The sequence below is a fragment of the Myxine glutinosa genome, chromosome 8 (genome assembly GCF_964187855.1).
Source record: "Myxine glutinosa chromosome 8, kmMyxGlut1.1, whole genome shotgun sequence".
Taxonomy (NCBI): Eukaryota; Metazoa; Chordata; class Myxini; order Myxiniformes; family Myxinidae; genus Myxine; species Myxine glutinosa.
In genome coordinates, this window is record NC_136268.1 from 37,316,083 (window position 1) to 37,337,342 (window position 21,260).

At 48.2% G+C, this 21,260-nt stretch overlaps 1 protein-coding gene across 2 annotated transcripts in view; it reads left to right on the forward strand.

Moving 5' to 3' along the window:
* Nucleotides 1–21,260, forward strand: part of LOC137432423 (uncharacterized) — a 126,322-nt gene that overhangs the window by 79,515 nt on the left and 25,547 nt on the right. For both annotated transcript variants that reach the window (XM_068124337.2, XM_068124336.2), the window contains one exon: nt 2,117–2,269. In XM_068124337.2, the coding sequence (XP_067980438.2) occupies nt 2,117–2,269 (153 nt within the window). The remainder of the gene's footprint in view (nt 1–2,116; nt 2,270–21,260) is intronic.

A 21,260-nucleotide genomic window follows, 5' to 3' on the forward strand; every position in this document is an offset into this window, starting at 1 on the left:
AATGAGAATCCCCAAAGGGAAAGTCAGCTTTTCATTTTGTCATGTCCAGTTTGTCTCCTGCGTTCGCCTTGCGGCCATCAATAGCCAGCCGGCCGCAGAAGGGATCTCTCCTGCGGTCTTGGCCACACGCTCTCTCATTACTTTGTCCTTCCGATAAGCCTTCCTGGGTGGTCCGTACAAAGCAACAAAAAAAAATGAAAAAAATTGTCACCAACAATGAAAGCAAACACTCGCTGCAGCGGATTTCTTTTCTTTCTCGATGTTGGCTTAAAATCCACCGAATGTTTTTCTTTTCTTGCACATGTTGATTCTGGTGTTAATTTTACCCGGTGTTAACAGAGCTTAGTGTTTGAATTACGCGGTTTTAATATTTCTTAACGCGCACTTCACTACAGCCGGTAACGCGGAACAAAGGCCTTTTGTTCGCTTCACATCGGCTGTGTTAGGCAAACAAACATTAGACGTATTTACGAAGTAATGCTATATAATCTGCAGAAAGATTCAACTTTCGAGCAATGAGGCCCAGCCACTCACCTTGGAGACTCGTCACTGGGACTAGTTTAATACTAAGTAGCACCAAATTAATCGTTGGAAATCAAATACGCTTTTCCTTATGATCTTCAAAGTGCTCGGTCGTTTTCTTGTTTTCGCTGCTGGAACGAATCAAAAGAAAACTACATTTTAATGAGCTTTCATTAAAACCATATTATTTGATTGATTTCGCTTTTTATGTCGGCAAAATCTAGGCTCATGGAAGAGTGGGCGACAGAGGAGAGAGAGGGCGATGCACTAACAGTGATGCAATGGGAAAACACGTGACCACGACAAGCAAAAGGATGAACAAATAGGAGTAGGAGAGAGAAAGCCCAAGGAGATAGCAACCTACAAGTACAAGGAGAGGCTTAATGAGGGTAGAAAAGATCATGGATAGGAGTGGAGGATGCTCCAGGGTGGTGGTGCACTACCAATTTGAAGCACTGGAAGGAAGAGTGTGATTGAAGAAACTGAGAAAGAAAGTTCCAGAAGTAACAGAAGGCAGAAACAAAAAAAAGTTGGAGGTGAGCAGTAAAGCCTGGATTTTGGATTTTTGTCTCCCGCTCCCTTTTTTGTATGTTTTGTGTGTCCGTTTGTTGTTGTTTTTTGTGATTGATGTTAGCTCTTACACGAGCCTCGATATTGTATACAAAAAAAAGAAAAAATGGAGTTCACACAGAAGGAGTTTCACAAAGAAGGAAGAAACTGAGAAAGAAAGTTCCAGAAGTAACAGAGGGCAGAAACAAAAGAGTTGGAGGTGAGCAGTGAAGCCTGGATTTTGGATTTTCACACAGAAGGAGTTACTGGAAGAGCACTGCATCCTGGACTTACTGGGGAGTGTTGGAGGGATGTGGAGTAAAGGGAGCAAGACCGGAAGCGATATGGTACAAAACAGAGGCACCAAACCTGTCTGAAATGAGAGAGCAGCAGCTCTGTGCTTCTGCATCTTTGTACCGTCTCTTATGATCTCAACAGGCAGCACCTGCCACTGGCAGCCTGTCTGGGGCCCATGTAACAGTTTCAGAGTGCAGCAGTCATGACAATTAAACATTTAAAACAAGCAAGTTCTCTGGTTCATAGCAGGCTCATGTCTCAGACTCTGCTCGCTGCTGCCCTCCTATGGAGCAAACTGGCAATATGCTCCTTATCCTCAATTTTTTGGTGGGGATGGGGGGGGGGGGGGCATCTATCTGGAGGAAAATCTTCTGGATACAAATCTTTCAGGCTCGTAGGCCTTTTGCAGCAAGTGTTCCAACCCCTAGTCACTCGTGTTGGGGTGAATAAAATCAGGTTTCAGATACATCTTATGTCATTGCGAACTATCAGCTATTTACACCTTCTTCCTTACAAATGAAATATAAGCCCCAGTTTTATTTGAACAACCGATCTTAGCTTCAATGTCTCCGTAGTTTGATTACCATATGTGTGATTTCTGTTTTTCACTCATTCCGCGTTAACCTCTTTCACAATCCATGTCAATAAAACACATTAGTTAATAGGAGAGCACATTACGTGTTGTGTGTAAGCGTAAGCACTGTGCATATTGGTAACAACTATATTTCTCTTGATATGTTCAATGTAGGTGATGTTCGACCGATCCTGATGGTACCTGCGGCTCAGTCGCACTTCATTCCATTAGGAGACGTGCTTTGTGCTGCCATCGCACAGTTGGCTGGAAGGCAGCAACCCGTGACACAGGAACGTCTTCTGCAATATCTGGACCAAGCATTTCCAGGTGAATTACATGAAACCCAAAGCCAATAATTATATCCATGTACATGATAAATTACCAGCTTCGATTTCGAAAACGTTGATGTACAATTTTAAGAACTATTACAATGGCATTGTAACGACCCCGCGTGACCCTTCATCCTGTAACCCCATCAACTTCATTTGTTCTCAATGTTATCACAAAGCAAGTTTAGATATTCTGGGGAATTTGGCGTGTGCTTTGGGAAGGCCAAGCTGTGAAATTTGATTCTGATCTTTTTTGTATTCTGGATATACAACAACAACACAACAGGCATTTTCCCTGCTAGAGTGGGGGTATACAGTATGTATGTATTTATGTATGTATGTATGTATGTATGTATGTATGTATGTATATATTGTTACGGACACGACTTAGATGTTATGATGGGCCGAGCGGAATGGCCGCCGTGTTCGCACAAGTTACCCGATTATACTCGAACGTTGGCCGAGTCGCGCTACGCTAGATCAATGAAGGAAAGGACACAACGGCTGGGTTAAAATGACACGACACCAGGGGTACGGTTCTCAAGACCTCCGGAGGAGGTTATAATATTGCGGAAGGTTAGATTACAAAGACAAGAGAGACAGCATAGAAAGGTGGGCACTTAAACACGGTCTTATCTTAGCCCCGACAGACGACAGATAAACAGGACAAAACTGACTCACACGGGGATTGATGGCAAGGAAAGGCGGGTAGTCGATGGCTCAAGGTGCACTCTTGGCTCAGGGACAGAATCGACCCGGTCCGGTCCAAAGATGCGGGGAGGTCGCTCAGCGCTCGGAGGTCGCGACTTGTCTTTCCAAGCTGGGGGCGCATCTGACGTCACGTCCGGTAGGCGGCTGCGCATATCCGGCGGGGAGTGACACGCCCTCGGCTCGTTAGCTCCGCCCCAGATGGAATCGGCCTGCCGCTTCTCACTGGCTGCGGGGGGTTACCGGGCTCCGCCCCTGACGAGGAGCTGACAGCCAGCCCCTTCGTGGTAACCCCGTGGAGCGCATGGGCAATGGCGGCTAACCAAGCCGGAGTGAGGACGCACACTCCCCGCGCCGCGCCGCCCCCCTCTGTTGTTGTAGTTGTTGTTGTTGTTGTTGTTGTTTCATGGGGAAGATGGGAGGAGGTATGGGGAGGTCCTAAACTCACTACTGGTGCCATACAATCACATTCTGGTGCAACGAAGAGTCAGAATTAATGGAAACGAGTCCTTAACTGACATAGACTAAGAATAACTAGCAAGAGGTCCGAAAGTTGTCTACGTGAGATGCGGTGGACCTGGGCATGACATTTAATAGGGGAAGAAGGGGAAGGTCGGTTCTACAGAGTGTTGTTTACAGACAATGGGACTAGGGAATGGGGGATTGGGGATAGTTGGGGAGTATTGGGGAAATAGGGGAATATTTACAAGCGGATATGGAGGCCAAGTCCCATATCCGCAACATTGCACCCTTCTCTACCCTCGGGGCGTCCCGACCCGATAAATTTTTACCTATTTTAGTGTGGCACTCAGATGTAGTTCCCTCTACTATTAACTCTACCCTGAGTGCGACAGTTTTACAGATATTCACAAATGAGTAAATATGTCCCCCTGCGACGTTGCACCCTTCTCCTCACAGAAACACACCCACAGGATAACCGAATCGCGGAAAGAATTCGCAACTAAACATACAGCCGGTAGGGAGCATTATTTACAAGACTACGCTGATATTTACACTATGATCCAGGACCTGTTTTTGGAGGAACACATGCAGATGTTATGCATAGAGAGAGCACGCATGCCAGCATCGATACACCAACCCACGAGTGCTCTGTGGCCTTACGGCCTTTAATAATGTGCAGAGCACCCCTTCCAAGCACCAAAAGCACCACCCCAGCACCAATCGGTGCTGTCACCATTGTTCATTAAAATAAAAACAACAACCCCTAACCCTGCAGGTGTCTCTTGCTCTTCGTGTGGTGCACTTGGCCTTCTTGCTTCCCTAGAAATAAAGAAAGGCGCCAACCGCGTCCATTTCTTTATTGTGGCCGTCAGGGGGCCAACTATTAGTGGTTCACCTGTTTGGCATAGGTGCCACGTTGACCCAGAGGTCCATCAATGGGTGGGGCTTGGCCGCAAAAGAACTGCGGTCCATTGTGGGTGGCCACCAAAATTGCGGTCCATATGGTGTATCGATCCAGGCAGCAAGCAGCGAAAGTGCAGGCCCACAACGGCGGAGCCAGCACCTCTCTCTCCTCTCTCTCTGCCCCAAAGCCAGATCCTCGGAGGTGGGAGACAAAAGAAGCAGACAAGTGAGTAAGGTGGTAAGGGCGCAAAAGTGCACGCAATGTAAGGTAATGCACACTGGGGGCACATGGGAACCAGGTGAGACAGGTACGTTCCTACCGTACGCCCCCCCCACCAGGTAACCTACATTGCCCCTCCCTTACCCCTTACTGTATCCACAAAACACAACACTACCCATAAACATCTACTTTACAAATCAACAAACGTCCCTACTGTCTTCCCCGTTCCTCCCATATACCAAATTCGTCTTCTCTCCCTCCTAACCAATCAAATTTGCCATTTTCAACTCTCATCAAAATTTGCCATCTCCAACTCAACATCATAATTTGTCATCACCAATTCATCATCAGTCCCTCCTAAGGAGGGAGAGATGGAATCACCCCAATGTCTCATCCACGTCGTGATGCGTCTCACCAATCCACACAGCAATTCCCATTTCCTGCACACAGAAAACAAAGAAAACACAGGTGTGGAGTCATCATCATCACCTCAGGTAAGTGGCTGCGTATGGTGCGACAGGTTCATCAATCCTAACTATTTCCTAAATGACTTTAACAACTTTACATTACCCGGGGTCTTTCTCCTGCCAAACCATTGGCCCTCTTACACTATGGGTTCTAAAAACCAATTCCCATTGACCAAACTGTGGTGCTTTTCAATTTGGGGTCTCACTCCCCCGATTCATCTCCCGGTGCCCTCGCACAATTTCTGGGCTGTGGCGTGTACCTCTCCCAGCGGGTCTACCCACCTGTACACCTCCACCACTGCAGTTGCCTCCGAGCTTACCTGCTCCTTACCCTAACCTAACTACCTGGGGAAGGCCCTCTGGCGCTCTCCCCACTCGGTGCCCTCTCTGGCACTGGGCTGCCCGATCCACACCCGGGATCCTCAGGCACCCACTCACTAACGGCTCCCAGAGCCTACCTGCGGCCTCACCTGGCCGACATCCTCACAGTGGTGGAGTGCCCAACCAACTACACACACTAACAGGCTACACGCCCAGCCATTTCCACAACACTAATGCACCCATCCACAATACCATTCTGCAACCGCACCACAAATGCCAATATCCAACCACAATTTACCTATACCCTCTACCTAACACTTACACTACCCGCCCCGGGTATTCGTGAAAGGGGTCCACTCTTCCCCCATCCACACCTTCGCACCATGCACACCACTCCGTACCACTTACTCCAACTCTCTCCACACACCTGTACCTGCACACCTGTGCTCTCACACCTGGTGCCACCTGCACCCTTCTCTCCCCAAGCGCATTTGCGCTGATCCACACACTCATTACTCACACACTGCTCCACACACCTGTCCAGTTGCACACCTGTGCAATCACACCTGTTCAATTCTCACACACACGGCATCATCTCAGCTAACTACTCCCTTCTGAAACTTGCGCTTCCCAGTCGTACCTTTAAACTATTGCGCTCCCTCGTCATTATCATCCATACTAATCTACCTGCGTCCCCACTACAGGTATCAGTCACTAACTAAACTTAACGTCACCTAATGTCATCTTCGCTAGATCCCTATCAATATCCTAACCCACCCGGGCTAGTTTTCACTGCCATACACCCCATAATCTAGTGCGCATTTGCCCCCACCTGGGAAGGGCGGCAGGGATGCCAGCCTTACCCACCGGGCCCATCGCTCACTACCAATTTTGCACATCAAATTTCAGCAAATTAAAAATTTGCCAATCACTACCCATCATCTGCCAATCACTACTGCCAATCCCTTGCCAATCATCAAATTTTGTTTTTCTCTAATTTTGGGTCCAAAACACTAACCTCATCACCCAGTCTACTCACTAATGCCTCTCGGTGCGCCAATTCCTGTCCAAAGCCCGGCTTCGTAAAGCCAAGCCATGAATGCGGGTTGTTCTGTGCCAGCGGCTGGATGCGTCCGGCACTCGGTGCAGGGACGGGGGCTTACCCGGGCCGAGATCCCACGCACCATCTCGGCATGGAGCCATCCAATGTCCCGATCTCGACCTGCCGGAATGCCTCAACAAAAAGTGGTCGCCATGACGACCCTTTCTATCGGGCTGCCCGCTCCGCCTAGTGGAGCACGGACGCGGCCGTTCAAAGCGAGGCCCAGCACGCACCGAGGGCCCGATTCGGCTAAAAGTCGCTCTAACCTCTAAACCGGTTACCGTTGATGCTTCACCTGGACGCTTACACCCCGCTGCCCGTTCCTTGCTCACACATCCAGCCGTTCCCATGCTCCTCGTACCTTTCCTTACACACCCAGGTCCCCTCATTCCACTCACAGCCTTGGTCACACACCTGACCACCGAACACTTTGGCACACATTCGTTGGTCGCACACCTCACCAACACACCTCTTCGCTCCCCCTCCTCTGTCACCTCCTCTGTGACGATCACAGGTGTGCTCTCATTCGCACACCCAACCACGTGCCTCACCACCAACTCCAGCGTGCATTCCCACTCACGCTCTACCATTCCAGGTGTGCATCCTTCCATCCCAGGTGTACATCCTCGCTCACCTGTCACAACCAACTCACTCTCCTTGTCACTCTCACTACTCTCACCTCCATTCTTGACAGCGCACTCACCCTTACTCTTGACAGCGCACTCTTTCCTCATGCACCTGTCCGTCACACACCTTTCTCGCGCACACTCTCCCGTTACACCCTCTGTAACACTCACCACAGGTGTGCATTCTTCCTTGCCTTTGACAGCGCACTCTTTCCCCATGCACCCGTCCGTCACACACCTTTCTCGCGCACACTCTTGCGCACACTCTCCCGTCACACCCTCTGTAACACTTACCACACCACGCTTCCATGTGCTCCCTCGCACACGCGCTACGACCGACTCACTCGCGCCAGCACCCTCACTCCTTGGCACGCACTTTTTCCTCACACACCCCAGAGTCGGACTTTCTTGCACACCTCCTTTTTCGCACACCAGACCCGTCGCACACTTCACCAACGGCCTCTCACGAACACCCGGGTCCATCTCGACCCCCAAGCTTCTTAAATCCCCTGGCGCATCATACGCACGACCATATTGGTCACCACTTACACCGGGTCCTCTTCCTCTTCGCTTCTCCTCCATCACCTGTGAATCCCTCATCCGGTTAATGAGCACATCATCACGATCCAAACACAGACTTTGGACCAATTCTTTTATCTCCTCTTTTATCTCTTTCTTATCCCCTCTCCGTCGCTTCTTAATTTCGCTCATCCCTTCTTCCACTTCTTCTAATTTCTGCTTCACCTCTTTTATTCCCCGGTACGTCTCCTCAAGTTCGTCCTCTAAGGCTACCTTGACCGTTTCCATGTGCGTCCTCACATGCCGGTCCTTCGTCTCCATTACCTCTATCACTTCGTCCAACCTCGTGGTCAGTCCCTCACGTACCATCTGACATTCCCTCTTCGTCGCTACCAAGTCATTTTTTAGGTCATTTTGTGTCGCTTTTAACCCTCCTATTACCGCTGTGTTCTTCTTTACCTGGTCCGTTAGTTCTTTTTGTCCCTCCGTCAGCTGTTCTACTTCCTGCGTCAGGTCCTCTATGCCCCCTTGTAACTTTACAGTCCCCTTTCTCACCTCCTTCTCCATGTGCTCCTTACAGTGCCTCACCTCCTCGTGCACTCCTCCGACCTCCTCACTCACACCTCTTCTGATCTCCTCTCCCATCACTTGCATCTCCTGCCCAGATGCCACCCTCATCTGCTCCATTTCCTCCCTGTGAGCATCCAGTTTGGTTTCTACCCCCATTCTGACCCCCTCTATCTGCTGCCCCATTTGTTTAACTTCCCTTTCCGCTTGGTCCCTCATGTCCCTCAATTTGCCTTCCATCCTGTTTTCTAACCCCATTAACCCATTTTTCACCCCCTCTAACTGATTCTCCTGGGCAGCCATTCTGTTTTCCACCCCCGTTAACCCATTCTTTACTTCTTTTATCCCGTTGTCTAACCCCTCAAAATTATTGTCGAACTTCCCAAATTTCTTGTCTAACTCCTCACCGGTACCCCTCGCTTCGTCCCTCATTACCCCCATTTGGCCCTCCAATCGCTCACCCTGAGCATCCATCCGGTTCCCCATTACCCCCATTTGGCCCTCCAATCGCTCACCCTGAGCATCCATCCGGTTCCCCATTACCCCCATTTGGCCCTCCAATCGCTCACCCTGAGCATCCATCCGGTTCCCCATTACCCCCATTTGGCCCTCCAATCGCTCACCCTGAGCATCCATCCGGTTCCCCAACCGCTCACCCAATCGCTCAATTTGGCTCCCCATACTCATCTGTACAGCTGCCTGTAGCTGCGCAATGAGGGCCTGCATGTCAATCGGCTGCATGTTAAAGCCCGTTGATACAGCGGGCTCGGCTACCGCGCGCTCTTGCGAGGCGCCATTTTGCGCGCCCGCAACGTCGGGCGCAACGACGCTATTTTGTGCGTCTGCTACCCTCACTGCTTCGCTCTCCTCATGTCCCTCAATTTGGTCCTGGATCGACCCTGCCTCACTCTCCTCTACCGGACCCCAGCCGACTTGGTCTGCCATAGCGCGACTTTCAAAATTCGGGTTTTTATATTTTGTAAAACACAATCAAATTTCGCCGTTATAATTTCGAGCGCGTAAAACGCGCTCCGGATCGAATCTCACTCCTCGACACCAATTGTTACCCTAATGGTACAATTGGTGTTCCAAAATTTGGGCTAAATGAATTTAGTCCCAGGTCCGAATCCGACACTCCTGACACCAATTGTTACGGACACGACTTAGATGTTATGATGGGCCGAGCGGAATGGCCGCCGTGTTCGCACAAGTTACCCGATTATACTCGAACGTTGGCCGAGTCGCGCTACGCTAGATCAATGAAGGAAAGGACACAACGGCTGGGTTAAAATGACACGACACCAGGGGTACGGTTCTCAAGACCTCCGGAGGAGGTTATAATATTGCGGAAGGTTAGATTACAAAGACAAGAGAGACAGCATCGAAAGGTGGGCACTTAAACACGGTCTTATCTTAGCCCCGACAGACGACAGATAAACAGGACAAAACTGACTCACACGGGGATTGATGGCAAGGAAAGGCGGGTAGTCGATGGCTCAAGGTGCACTCTTGGCTCAGGGACAGAATCGACCCGGTCCGGTCCAAAGATGCGGGGAGGTCGCTCAGCGCTCGGAGGTCGCGACTTGTCTTTCCAAGCTGGGGGCGCATCTGACGTCACGTCCGGTAGGCGGCTGCGCATATCCGGCGGGGAGTGACACGCCCTCGGCTCGTTAGCTCCGCCCCAGATGGAATCGGCCCGCCGCTTCTCACTGGCTGCGGGGGGTTACCGGGCTCCGCCCCTGACGAGGAGCTGACAGCCAGCCCCTTCGTGGTAACCCCGTGGAGCGCATGGGCAATGGCGGCTAACCAAGCCGGAGTGAGGACGCACACTCCCCGCGCCGCGCCGCCCCCCTCTGTTGTTGTAGTTGTTGTTGTTGTTGTTGTTGTTGTTGTTGTTGTTTCATGGGGAAGATGGGAGGAGGTATGGGGAGGTCTTAAACTCACTACTGGTGCCATACAATCACATTCTGGTGCAACGAAGAGTCAGAATTAATGGAAACGAGTCCTTAACTGACATAGACTAAGAATAACTAGCAAGAGGTCCGAAAGTTGTCTACGTGAGATGCGGTGGACCTGGGCACGACATTTAATGGGGGAAGAAGGGGAAGGTCGGTTCTACATAGTGTTGTTTACAGACAATGGGACTAGGGAATGGGGGATTGGGGATAGTTGGGGAGTATTGGGGAAATAGGGGAATATTTACAAGCGGATATGGAGGCCAAGTCCCATATCCGCAACAATATATATATATGTATATATATATATATATATATATATATATATATATATATATATATATTTATATATATATATATATAATATACATATACATATGTACATATGTTTGCATTAATCTTTTCAACGAATATATATATTGTTACGGAAACGGAGAGGGCTTCCCTCGTTGCCCTGCGGAGATCAACCCGCCGTTCCTTCTACTAACCACTCTCCGTTCCTGGTCGTCCCAACGCTCTCTCCCGCCCACAGCGCCGCCAAGGTATTCGGGCCAGAAAGTCGGAATGGGCCTTCCCGGGACCTGAGTGCAACGCTCGGTCGTGAGACAGGGAAGAGACGGCCGTTCGAGCTACAGTTTTAGGTTACCGAGCGGGTTTAGTAACCCGTAGTTCGAACCATTAACAAGCTACACCCGATTATAACGTTGGCCAAATCGCGCTATGCTAAATCAATGATAGAAAAGACATGACGACTGGGAAAGATGAAACGACGCAAGGGGGTACAGTTCTCAAGACCTCCGGAGGAGGGTGTAATTACAGTGGTGGAGAAAAGGGGTAGATTACAAGGTAGAGTGAGGTAAAGAACACAGAAGAGATGGGCACTTAAATACAGGCTTATTTATACCCAGACAGACCATGGACAAACGGATAAGGCAGACTCACACAGGGGTTGATGGCAGGAATGGACAGGTAGATCGATGTCACAAGGTGCACCTTGGCTCGGGGACAGGATAAAGCACAGTCCAAAGATGCAGGGAGGTCTTCTTTTTTTTTTTTTTTTTTTTCCTTTTTTGTATACTGAATCGAGGCTCGTGAAAGAGCTAACATTTACTTCACAAACAAATCAACCAGACAAACAAAATATATAAAAAGCGGGAGTGGAAAACAAGATGGGGAGAGAAGGTGAAGCACACAAACACAACATTTGAGAGCAGGGAGATGTGTGGAAGGGAGAGGGCTTGGGGGGAGGAGGCATGGGAAGGGTGGGGGGGGGTGGAGGGAGAAGTATAAAACACAAGGACACCAATGACTTCCAGGACAGAAGTTGGTATTTCAAAAAAGTGGAATTGGGGTGAAATTAGCGGGGGTAGAAAAGATCAAGGTTTTGGATGGGGGAAGATAAGAGATGGTGGTGAACAGCTGTTTTAAAGACCTGGAGGGTGGAGTGGGATTGAAGAGAGTGAGGGAGTTTGTTCCAGAGGTGGGAGAAAAGAGGAATGAAGGAGTGAAGGTGAGCAGAGAGTCTTGATTTTGGCAGTTTGACCATAAGAGGGTTGCAGGCAGATCTTGTGCGACCTGTAGGAATATTTGCGGGACAGAGCCCAGAGAGAGCTGGGGGGGGGGGGCAAGGCCAGAGAGGAGTCGGTAGAAGATGGAAAGACCACCAACCTGCCTGCGGTGAGTGAGTGAGAGGCCCTTGGAGTTAGCTTCATCGCGGGAGATTCCAATGATTCTGAATGCTTTGGTTTCAACAGCGTGAAGACGAGCTAGGTGTGAGGCAGGAGCACCAGCCCAGAGGGGAGAGCAGTATTCCATTGAGCTGCGGATGAAAGCCTTGTATGTGGTGAGGAGCTCAGGTGTGCCAAGGAAGGACTTCGCACGACGGAGGATGCCCAGTCGGCGACTGGCTTTGGAGGCCAGCTTGGAAATGTGGTTTTCCCAAGAAAGATCATGGCAGATAGTGAGACCCAAAAGCTTGAGTGACAGAACTTCTTGGAGAGGATTATTCAGAAAGTGGATGGGAGGGTTGTCCAGTCGGTCTTTTCGGAGAGACATCGTAAGAGTGTGAGATTTGTCAGGATTGAAAGACAAGTTCCACTTGTTTGCCCAGTCTGTGATTTTGTCCAGGTCTGCAGAGAGTGAGGAGGCAGCAGACTGCCGATCTGAGGGATGAAGAATGGAGCGACAGAGAGTAGAGTCATCAGCAAAGAGATACAGAGGATTTTCAAGAGAGTCAGAGAGATCATTGATGAAGACCAGAAAAAGGACAGGGCCTAGAACACTGCCTTGTGGAACTCCAGCCTGAACAGGAAGAGGAGATGAGAGAAACCCATTTAGGGCCACACGTTGACTACGACTAGAGAGGAAGTCCGCCAGCCATGCGTGGAGATTTCCATGGATACCAAAAGAGGAGAGTTTGGTGAGCAGAGCGGGGTGCCAGACCGTATCGAAGGCACGTGATATGTCAAGGGAGACTGCTCTAATTTCCTGTTTGGCATTGAGGACCTCCATCCATTGTTGAGAAAGCAGAAGCAGCATGTCCAGAGTAGAGTGTCCAGGTCTGAAACCAAATTGATGATCAGAGATCAAGCCATTGGAGAAGAGGAAAGATTTCATATCTGAAGCAATGATGGATTCCATGACTTTGCTGATAATTGGGAGAAGGCTGATTGGTCTGTAGTTGCTGGGATCTGTTTTTGCACCTTGTTTGTGCAAAGCGGTGATGTTGGCAGATTTCCAAGCAGATGGAAGATGACCTTGAGCAAAAGAGAGGGTGAAGAGAACAGAGAGAGGGAGTGAAAGAGCGGAAGAACAGGATTTTAGGACCCGTGGGCTGATGCCGTCAGGTCCAGTTGCAGAATCCGAGTCGAGGGTTGACAGAAACTTTTCCACCTTGTCAGGAGGAAAGGACACAGAGTCCAGGAGCAGCTGGGTACGACTGGGTACGGTGGGTACAGAGAGGGATGGGTTTGGGACACAAGATTTAGAGGCAAACACAGAGTTGAGGCATTCAGCTTTTTCACGTGCGGAGTCAGCCGTGTGGCCATTTGAGGTGAGGGAGGGGATGGAGGGGGAACAAACACCAGAAACAGATTTGACCAGACGCCACCAGGATTTGGAAGAGGGAGACAGATAAGAGACTTCGGTCCTGAGAACGGAGAGATATTGTTTCCTGGCTCTCCTGAGGGTGGACACACACTTGTTTCGGGCTTTGTGAAAGGAAATGAGATTTCCTTCCGTTGGATTTGCTTTCCAGGAGACGAAAGCAAGTTGTTTCTGGGCAATAGCCTCACCACAAGATTCCGTGTACCATGGACGGGAGGAAGGGTATGACAACAGAAGACGAGATGGGATAAATCTGTGCATGAGAGAGAGCAGTTTGCTTTGGAAGAATTCCCAGGAAGAATTTATGTCAGAGGCAGTAGAGATGGGAGACCAGTCCAGATGATTGATGGCTGCTTGAAGACCGTGCCAGTTGGCCTTAGTGAAATGCCAGACTCGTCGACGCTGAGGAGGCTCTCTGAGAATGGTCAGAGAGATGTCCACTTTAACAAGCACATGATCAGAAGAGCCGATTGGAGCAGAAGAAGAGCAGCAGACATTTTCAGGGAAGTTAGTCATAACCAAGTCCAGAAGAGAAGATGCTCCGTTGACTGAAATCCGGGTCGGGAAATTGACAGTTTGTGTCAGTCCCAGTGAGTCACAGAAGTCCTTTGCTGAAGAGCCATGGCTGGTGAGAGAGGTACCCACACCCAGCCAACTGGCATGGTGACAGTTGAAATCACCACATATGAGGAAGAGAGAGTTGGGATGGGTAGATCGAAGTTGGTCCATATTCTCAGACAGCGAGATGTAGATGGAGTCATCACTGTTTGGTGGACGGTACAACACACATATGAACAAAAGGTGGGAGCGAAGGGGAAGCCGTAGCCAAAGGTATTCCTGGGGGTGAGGTGGAGAGAGGGCAGTGCAGGGCGAGTGAGGAAGAGAGTTTTTTTATAAAGATAGCAACCCCACCTCCAGGACGAGGCTCAGGTCTATCATACCGGAGTAGGGAGTAACCTGGGAGAGATACCAAGGAATCAGAGACATCATGAAGGAGGAAAGTTTCTGTTAAGCAGATCACGTCTGGTTTGTCAGAAGCAACCTGTACGGAGAGATCAGACATGTTTGAGCGAAGGCCCCGGATGTTTGAGGTCCATACTGTTAAGGAAGAGGAAGTGGAAGCATCGGATACAGAACAGGGGGGGGGGGGAGCGGTAGGGTAAGATGTGGAAGAGGAGGAAGAAGTAGGGAGAGCTGTTGAAGGTGTGTCAGAGATTACAGAATAGCTCGGAGAAAGGGAAGGATGGGGCAGACAAAAGGTTTGATGGTGATTGGGAGAGGCGTAGTGAGGTGTTATTTGACGAGGGGGAAGAGCGAGGCAGAAGGTTGAGGGAGATGAAGGTGAAAGTTGGAAGGGGGAAGAAGCGGGGAGGACGCTTTGAGGGGGAGGGGTGAGAGGGGAGTCTAGGAGGGGAGGAGCGAGGGAGAGTCTCGGAGGGGAGGGGTGTGGGGGGAGATTTGAAAGGAATGGGTGATTGGGAAGATTTGGAGGGGAGGGGCAAGGGGGAAGCTTTGAAAGAGATGGGTGATGGGGATGGTTTGGAGGGGATGGGCAAGGGGGTAGATTTAGAGGGGAGGGGTGATGGGAAATGGGATTTTGGGGTGATGGGATTTTGAAAAATGTACGATTAATGGGAAACGAACATTTATTGCAAAATGAGTTTCTTGAGACATTCGAGTCAAAAATACGTTTGAGGACGCTGGAGGGAGGATGGAGTGCTGGAGAGTTTAGAGAATGGATGAAAGATGCACTATAAGAGATGGAAATTTTTTTTGGAATGAATGGATTTGGTGAGCAAGTCGAAAGCATCCTTTTATAGAAGAAGAAGAAAAAGGTGTTATAGAAAATGACAGAATACAGGTCTTCAGGGTTCAGATGAGACATTTTTTAACAACGTGGTCACAAACAGCGTGGTCGAAGAATGAACGAACGAACAACTAAGAACGAATAAATGAATAAAAACGGAAGGAAATGTTTTTGGGTTTTTTTTTTGTTTTTTTTTGAGATTTTAAAACAAGGAAGTATGGGATGAAAAGACCGTGAAACAGGGACCGGAAAAAAATTTCAGCGTGATCGGAGAACCGCTGAGACAAAAACAAAGCCTAAAGCCAAGGTTGGACACAGTAGCCTAGTACTACACTTAGGCCTCAGAATACACGATGAGAAAGACCGCCGATTCTGTACACAGGTACAAAAAACTAAAGGTGGGCGCGATTCGGAAAATTTTAAGTCCGCTTACCGCTTATCCGCTCCGCCAGCCCGTGTAGTCCGATTCGCTTATCCGCTTCAGCGGCCGAAAATCTTAGTCCGCTTACCGGTTATCCGCTTATCCGCTTCGATTCGATTTTTTTAAAGCGCTTCGACGTTTTAAAAGCGATTTTTGACGTTTCTAAAGGGAATTTAATGCTTTTTAAGCCTAAATAGCCATTTCTAACTACTACAAAGACAAACAAAGCTTTTAAGATCAAAAATATACATTTTTATTTAAATAAAATTTATTCAAAATTTATTGAAATTAAGTTTTCCACTCGACTCTACTCTACGCTACAGTTAATTTAAATATAATTTTAATATATGCAAGTTACATTAAAGAAAAATCAATTTGCCCGTCCTTTCTTTGACAAGAGAGTCTACTAGTCAACAGACTAGCAGTCTGTTGACTAGTCCTCGTCTTCCTCCTCCACCTCGTGGGCCTTCTTGAGGATTTGGAGGTTGCCCTTCATGAAGACGAGGGCCTCGAAGTTCGGTGCAGCCAAGGCCGACCTCTTAGGCCTGAGGATGTCCGACCCGTAGCTGAACACGCGCTCGACCGAGGCAGAGCTCGGGAGCGGCGTGTTCTGCCTGAGAAATAGAGTTACCCAAGCATCACGGAACTCGAGCGGGAAGAGATTGGGCGAGAGCCGAGTTGTTAGGGTTTCACTTATTATTCACTTAAATAAATATTCACAATTCTAGAGTAACGGCTCAGGCTAACAGCTGATTTGGCGAATCGCGATGCGCTTTAATTTTTCGGTAGTCCGCTTACGCTTATCCGCTTCGGTTTCCGGGGGTTGTTCCGATTCGCTTATCCGCTTCGAAAACGTTTGTCCGCTGCAGCGGATAAGCGGATAAGCGGACTTTCGAAGCGGACCGCCCACCTTTGCAAAAAACCAACGCCAAGAATACTATTAAAGACACCCCAATAGGTACATACAAGACCAGTTTCGACAAAAACACAATTGTGAAAAGTTACTTAACTTCGAAAGCGAGCGTGCATGGACAGCTTTGAAGAGACGAGACCTCCAATCTTGCGCATGCGCAGTTCCTGTTTAATGTCTTAGTGTTTAAACACGCAGTTTAATGTCTCACTGAACAGCAGAGGTCTCACAGCGCTCGGAGGGTACGTCTTTCTTGCTTCCAGCTCAGCGCGCATCTGACGTCACCTCTCTCTCTACTGCGCATGCTCAACGGGGAGTGACACGCCCTCGGCTGGTTGGTTCCGCCCCAACTGGGGCCGGTCCGCCGCTTCCATTGGGTGCGGGGGTTACCGGGCTCCGCCCTTGACGAGGAGCCGACAGGGAGCCATGTTCTGCCCCTGTTTGGTAACCCCGTCGAGCACATGTCCGATGGCGGCTCGTTGGGAAGGCCTGGTGTCCTTCCACCACTCCTACCAACCAAGCCGGAGTGAGGACGCGCACTCCCTGCGCTCGTTGTTGTTGTTGTTGTTGTTGTTGTTGCTGCTGAAGAGAACTGTGAGGAAGAGCTGCGGGGAGGTATTGGGAGGTCCTAAACTTCCTAACGGTGCCATACAATCACATTCTGGTGCAACGAAGGGTCAGAATTAATGGAAACGAATCCTTAACTGACATAGACTAAGAATAACTAGCAAGATGTCCTATAGTTGTCTACATGAGATGCGGTGGACCTGGATGCGACATTTAATGGGGGAAATAGGGGGAGGTCGGGTCTACAGAGTGTTGTTTACAGAAAATTGGACTAGGGAATGGGGGATTGGGGAGAGTTGGGAAGTATTGAGGAAATAGGGGAATATTTACAAGCGGATATGGATGGATGCAAATCCCATATCCGCAACAATATATACACTACCTGTCAAAAGTTTTAGAACACCTCAATTTTTCGAGTTTTTATTGAAATGTACGCAGTTTAATGTCTCAATGTACTCTGAAATTAAGTACAGAACAAATAAACAATTGGAGAGAAGAAAGAAATCATAGAATCATTTTGTTTAACAAAATTTAATTCAAATTTTTGACTCAGCAAAGTCGCCACCTTTTGCAGATATAACCGCCGAACACACTCGTGGCATTCTTTCTACAATGGAAATCAAATATTGTTCAGGAAGTTCTTCCCAACACTGTTACAGAAGTTCCCACAAATGTGTTGCACTTGCAGGTTGCTTTGCTTTCAACCTTCTGTCCAGTTCATCCCAAACCAGCTCGATGGGGTTTAAGTCTGGAGACTGTGCTGGCCATTCCATGATTTGAAGCCTACCGTCTTGTTCTTTTCCTCAAAGGTAGTTTTGATATAGCCTGGAGGTGTGTTTAGGGTCAATATCTTGCTGTAGGATGAACCCCTGCCCAACTAGGCATATACCAGAGGGTATTGCATGGCGCTGCAAAATGCTGTGGTAGCCCTTTTGGTTCAGGGTGCCAGTCACTCTGTGCAAGTCGCCGACTCTGGATCCAGCAAAAGAGCCCCAGACCATCACGCTTCCTCCTCCATGTTTGACAGTTGGTGTCAAACACTGAGGAACCATCCTTTCACCTACTCGGCGGCGTACAAAAACCCTGCGTGATGAACCAAAGATTTCAAATTTTGATTCATCGGTCCATAAGACCTTCTTCCAATCTTCCAGTCTTCAGTAGTCCACTGGCGGTGCTTCATGGCCCAGGCAAGTCTCTTTCTTATTTTTCCATCTTAGCAATGGCTTTCCTATTGCCACTCGACCTGTCAAACCTTCAGCTCAAAGTCTTCTCTTCACAGTTGAAACTCAGACATGCTTACTTTGACCAGTGTTAAGCTGTGCTTGAAGCTGTTGTCATGTGAGCCACCTATCACGCAAGCTGTTGACTCTCAGAACCTTGTCTTCTGATTCTGTTGTGGCTTTGGGTCTGCCAGACCTCTTCCTGTCAGAGTTTCCTCCAGTTTCCAATATACTACTTCCTGCAGTGCAATATTGTCCAAATAATGCTTCAGAGGGTGTAATAACAGTCTGTTCCAATACTGCTTTTACACAGACAGGGGGGTTTGTAATCAAGTAATCAGCAGAGTTTGGGACACCTGTGGGAATTGTTTGCATCAACTTTCAAGGCTTAATTTACTTACATTGCTGCAGAACAGCTGTAAGCTGTTAACCCATTACTTGTTCCCTGAAAAAGGCCTTTTTTTTTTACAATATAACTGCAATTTACATTATTTTCCTGTTTTTGCTAACCTAAACTTTTTTTTTAACCTCGAGCAGTTTACTGCTTACCTTTGTACCATTTCAGGTTATTCACTGGACATTAAACTGCGTAAATTCAAGAAAAACTAGAAAAATTGAGGTGTTCTAAAACTTTTGACCGGTAGTGTATATATATATATATGAAACTGAAAGTTTAACATGAAACTGAAAGGGAGGAAACCCGGGGTATGTTCAGTTATCAAGCAGCTAGGTAGTGCTTGCCAAGCCAGCCATCCATTTCTTATCAAATGTTTTGAATGGAGTGCTTGTTTGAATGCTTAAGCCACTTGGCGATCTCACTACAATAAACTTAGTAACTGAAAACACGCCCCCTCAATGCTCTTGAGGCCCAACCGTAGATCTACTGTAATTTATATATCCCAGAGAGGAATGGTCCTTTCTGCAGCCCCCATGGGGAACTGGTGTACTAGTAAGAACAAATAACCAGTACGTAATATATAAATGCAACCCCTTACCCACTACCGATTACGCACACACGATACCAACGAATGAACGGAGATTCCTGAAATAACCTATGTCCTTATCGGACCCTCAGACACACTACATAAGACAGACAGAGATAGGAAGCAGACAAGACAGGAAATACCCGATCTGTTCCCACATGGCACAGCTGGTACAGTGCAGGGAGGCAGACTGGTCGCGTCCCTCTACAGGCTTGGTCAGCGCACCATCCCAGTGTTTGAGAGCACACAGAAAGGAGGAGGAAAGGTGTGGCTGGCTGGGTGGTGGTGTGGTACAGCAGGACAGCCCAATGAGCATGGCGAAGCCTTCCATGGCGTTTGGTTCAGGAAACTCCCTGAATCCCCCCAAAGATGCCCGGTAACTTGCTCAGAGCGCAAACAGGCCTATTAAATTGTCGGATTCGGATTGGGCAACTGGGTCAGATCTGCTGACTACAAAACTATGTATATATGTACAGTATGTATTCGTTTGTGGGAGAACTTATTTTTCTTCTTTACCAGCTAAATTATTCCCATGTTATTGCGGGTTTGGCTCGGGGAAGCTTGGTGCAAGTCCTTCACGAACCGGCTGTCCAAGCCTGCCATTTAACTAAGATTCAGGCAGGAATTTTGAATATGGCCATGGTGCTGATGATGGCTCCCTTGCTCCTCACGAAGGACACCGTTGAATCTTTATCGTCCACCAACTAATCCCAGCAGACGGGGCACCCGCTTAACATCCATCCTCGGGACGGCACACACATTGATGAATCATGCACCCAGTCTGTGAAACTGGTGTGTACACGCACCCACATGCACGCTTGCCCTCCCCACACCAGTGCCACCCTGCACAGATGACAGTTTATAGCTGGGCCGAGATTTGAATCCAGGCTTTTCCACTTTGAGGCGAGTGTGTGTACCACCAGCCCTTTGTGTGAGCACACGTAGGCTTATTTAAATAATATTTGCAACTATATTAATGCACTGGCATGCCTATGCCATGTGTTTATCACCCAATTGTCTGATGTTCTCCCTGGCTGTCAATTAAAAATCGGAATATTTCATGTTGGGATCAGATCGCCCATTTCAAAGTTACATGCAGTAAACCACCCATGAAGCTGGGTCTCTTTCAAATTGCTGGTGTCGCTTCAATATGTAATTGCAGCATCTCATTTCATTGCCACACAACCGGTGAATCATCAATTGAAAGTGTTAAAATCGGATTAGCTTTCCAAATTTATCGGCAAAAACGAGTAATCAAGCCTCGGCAATGAACACTGCTAATTACTATAATTTTCTAGCTTTTATAGATTATGCTATCCAGGGAATACTATCATCATTTGTTCAATTGTTTGTTGGCTTTACCTATGAAAGGCCTTAAAATGCAGTCTAAAGATTACACTGATTGAGATTTGTGCATTTATTCCAGTGCCAAAGGCAAGTAGAGTGAAAATGGATTTAAATGTTAGTTGGAGTCATTAGTCATAAGTGAGAGGTTTGCACAGTAGACGAAGGACACGTTCATGATGGCTATACTCTCTGTTACATGTATGTAAATGGTTTAGTGTTCTCCCTCGCCTTTACGCTGTCTTGTCTAGGTTCGAATCTCGACCCAGCTATAAACTGTCACAAGGAGAGGAATCAATGTGTATATCCATCGGATGGACATTAAACTGGGTGGCCAATCTGCTGGAATTAGTTGTTGGACGTTAAATATCCCATGGTGTCCTCTGCAGAGAGTTGGCGTACATGTTGTTGCTGGCATATTGGCCAAATTACAATTACCTGCTTGGACTGCGGCTAGCAAATGGTCTGGTCTTCTTGGAGGCTCCTTGACATCAGGTTACACTGCTTTCTGTCTCAGAGTGTGGTTTCTGTCTGGGCAGCAGCTTTTACACCACAACCTGCGACAAAATTTGGTAGCGGGACGATTGGGAAACACGCATTTTAAGCACTCATAAAAGATGAACAGCATGATTAGGAAACACACATTTAATGCGCTATTAAAAGATGAGGAGCATGATTGGGAAACACACATTTAATGCGCTACTAAAAGATGAACAGCGTGATTAGGAAACACATTTAATGCGCTATTAAAAGATGAACAGCGTGATTAGAAAACACACATT